General features: G+C 34.1%; 1 protein-coding gene across 4 annotated transcripts in view; it reads right to left on the bottom strand.

Moving 5' to 3' along the window:
• Positions 1-231: 231 nt before the first annotated feature.
• The window catches only part of CEP70 (centrosomal protein 70kDa), a 62,840-nt gene continuing 59,926 nt past the window's right edge, over positions 232-3,145 (bottom strand). For 3 of the 4 annotated variants that reach the window (XM_012724958.1, XM_012724959.1, XM_004682163.2), the window contains exon 18: positions 232-1,185. In XM_012724958.1, the coding sequence (XP_012580412.1) occupies positions 1,124-1,185 (62 nt within the window). In that variant the 3' untranslated portion in view covers positions 232-1,123. The remainder of the gene's footprint in view (positions 1,186-3,145) is intronic. The other variant, XM_012724961.1, reaches the window with a different exon arrangement.

Below are 3,145 nucleotides of genomic sequence, written 5' to 3'. Positions count from 1 at the left end.
TATTTAAAATGTGATTGCAGGCTAAGAAAATATTGTGCTTTGTGTAATCCCTAAGGTCACAACACCAAGAATTTGGATACTTACTTCTCAGCACTTATATTCTCCGTTCCACCATGCTGCTTCCCAAAAGTTTTTGTTTTTATTTTTACAGTAAGTCTATATGACAATGGATAAGAACCACCAAAAAGTATTCAGAAGAAGGCTACTTATAAAAGTGGGATGGGTGTTGGACTAGCTTGACAGTAACCTCAAGTGGCTTATACCTCATAGTTCTAAAGCAGAACACTGGACCCTTTAGGAAATCAGAATATTGAGATTACAAAATTACAAGACAGCAAGAAAAGCATCTTAATAAAGACAGCAAGAATAAACCAGTTGCCCAATGAGATCTCAGCAGAGTAAGAGAATGAGATTCATTATTTATAATACAAGTCAGTCATTGAGGACACTTATATTTGGGAATTCTTTGTAAGAGTTTTATTTAAGATCTCAAGTCCTTCTAAAAAGTACATTACATAAAGATGCAAAAAAGACACTTTTCTATGACAGAGACTTCTATCTACTCATCTCTTTTATCCTGTGATTCATGCTGTAACCTAACAGAGTAAAACATTTTTTCCTTCTTCCTTTTTTTCTTACTGCTTTAAAAAGCCAAGTGCCATGAAGGATGCCTTAATAGAATGTGCCAATTAATCCTTGCCAGGAGAGCAATAGTTTCCTACTGGCTGGACTTAAGAGAGCCACTGGCATTCCTTTATTTCCAGAACCAAAAAGGCCTAAAAACCCTGAACTTAAATGCAACCTTTCTACTACTCTTAATATTCCTCCCTAAATTTCTTTTACTTGCACACTATACTTTAAAACAATCTTAAAATTTAAGAACTCAATAATTACTGAAGAAATGATTAAAAGAATCTAAAGTTAGCAACAACTTTAATTTAGCAACTGTACATAAGAAACTCAACGTTAATTAAAAATTACATGGAGTACCCAATACTAAAGAGGGGATGAATTCTAAAAGTAAAAGTACTTTATAACCCTTGTCTCAAAATAAAATCAATCCTAAAAAATACTTAAATTGTTACGAATGCAATTTACACAGTAAAAATGATTTGATTTGTTTTCAGTATGAAAGTATTTTTAATTTCTTTACTGCAGGTACAATGGCATCCAAGTCATCAATTTCTGTAATAGAAAAACAAGAATAAAAAGGAAGTAGCTTTATCTAGTGATAGGTTCTGATGAAATGAGAACCTCTATACAAACCTCAGACACAAAGGCAACAACATTAGTGCTTTCATATACATGAAGCTTTTCTCCAACCGTAGTGATAGTGTATCATAATTCAAACTGTGACTTCACATGGCATCAATTTGTAAAAGCTACCACAAGAATACTTGAACTCTAGTATTAATCTCACTAGCAGGGTGCTTTATTAACAGATCAAACTGGCCATATTTGTGACATCTTGTTATTACCTCTTTAACTCTGTTACAGTCATGAGTAAGTCCACACAGCCAGATAAAGGCACTCTTACTCCTGGATCCCCTCTGAAAACTTAGGGATTTCTTTCCATGGGACACAATCCTATCCTTAACTCTCTTAGGAAGGTTTCTCATTAGTAGGACCATTCTTAGATCTATCTTTTAGGATGAAATATAGCCACTTAATAAAAGGTGGGGGTCCAAAAAATACAAATTTCAAATGTTTTATATATTATAGAGTTTGGCCCAATTCAGTGTACCAGATAAACCAATTCAGGCTCATCTCTGTCAGGTTCTTTCTCAACTTGATTTTTCTTCTAAGTCTACTGTCTTCCAGCGAACCTAAGTTAGAATTCACTGTCTGAAAGTTCTTGGCCACTGAAGAAGTAAGCTTGTTTCGTTCATACCAAGACTCTAGTCAAACTAAGGTAAGTTCCTGTGGCAGCTTCTCTAGAATCTCACCACTTTTTTTCTAGATTACTCTGCTAGGTCACTGTTGATACATTCATTCCCTTTACATAAAATATGCTCCCCTACACTCCATCTCTTTCTTGTTTAGATTTTAGTTGTTCTTCCTTTAGCCTATACCCATGACCCAGGTTATTTAATTCACAATCTTCGGGCATTTGTCTGGACCCTCTTACAAACCACTAAGATACAGGGAAGGAATAAAATACAAACAAATCTACAACAGCATATTTGTTTCACACAAATGAGGTTTTACATCATGGTAGGGGTACAACATCAAGTTATTCCCTGGTGAACCCCAATGTGAAATTTTCACACTAAATAAGAAATCTGTTTTATAAAAAAATGAACCTCAGAGAGAAAGATCCTTGGCTGGTAAGAATTTTCACAACATTTATGAAAAAGAAAGACCTTATGGTACTCAGTATACCACTCTGTAATTCTAGATGCTTAATATGATATTGAGTAATAATAAAAAACCAAAACATGTTTGCCAAGACAGGGTAATTTTGACCAAATTACAGAATTAATCTGCAGGGAGGCTTGGTTTTTTGAAGCAAATGATTCCACATCAGCCATGCTTAGAGTCATAATAACTGAGAGGAGTTCTAGAGAAGGTTCTCAAGTGTTACTGGCACAACTATTAAAATATTTATTAATGATGAAAACCACACTATTAAAGTTAAATGCTACCTCTCAAAGCAAGTAGAATCATAACAATTCTCTGAAACCGGGCTCGTAAGGATACAAGGCAAACATTCCTATAATTTCATGCCTTAGGTTTTTAACTTTCAAGTTACATTTTCCCTTGCAATGATCTTTTCAAGCATATGGGCATATACCTATAGCACATTCATTGTTCCCTTGTTTCCAGTCTACATGAGACTAGCTATAAAACTTGACCTATGTTCACAAAGCTATATAAACATATATACTGATACTTTTATTTATTCACCTTCTTACCAAATTTTAATGTATCCATTCTTTTACTCCTACTAAGCCTCATTTTTCTCCTAATTTAAAAGGAGCCATGTCAAAAAGCCATTTTAAAAAAATTTCAAATGGATACAAAGAATTTAGTAAGTGAATAAATCACTTTAAAAGTGTTATTTTTTAACAAAAATAATGAACAACCATAGACCAGAGACATTCTGTGGGGGTGGAGTGGGGAATGGGATCAAAAACGGGGGGGG

This window comes from Condylura cristata, unplaced genomic scaffold, assembly GCF_000260355.1.
Source record: "Condylura cristata isolate star-nosed mole 26May11 unplaced genomic scaffold, ConCri1.0 scaffold00014, whole genome shotgun sequence".
Classification (NCBI taxonomy): Eukaryota; Metazoa; Chordata; class Mammalia; order Eulipotyphla; family Talpidae; genus Condylura; species Condylura cristata.
The sequence above is the reverse complement of the archived record's forward strand: the minus strand, read 5'-3'. Positions and strand labels throughout refer to the sequence as shown.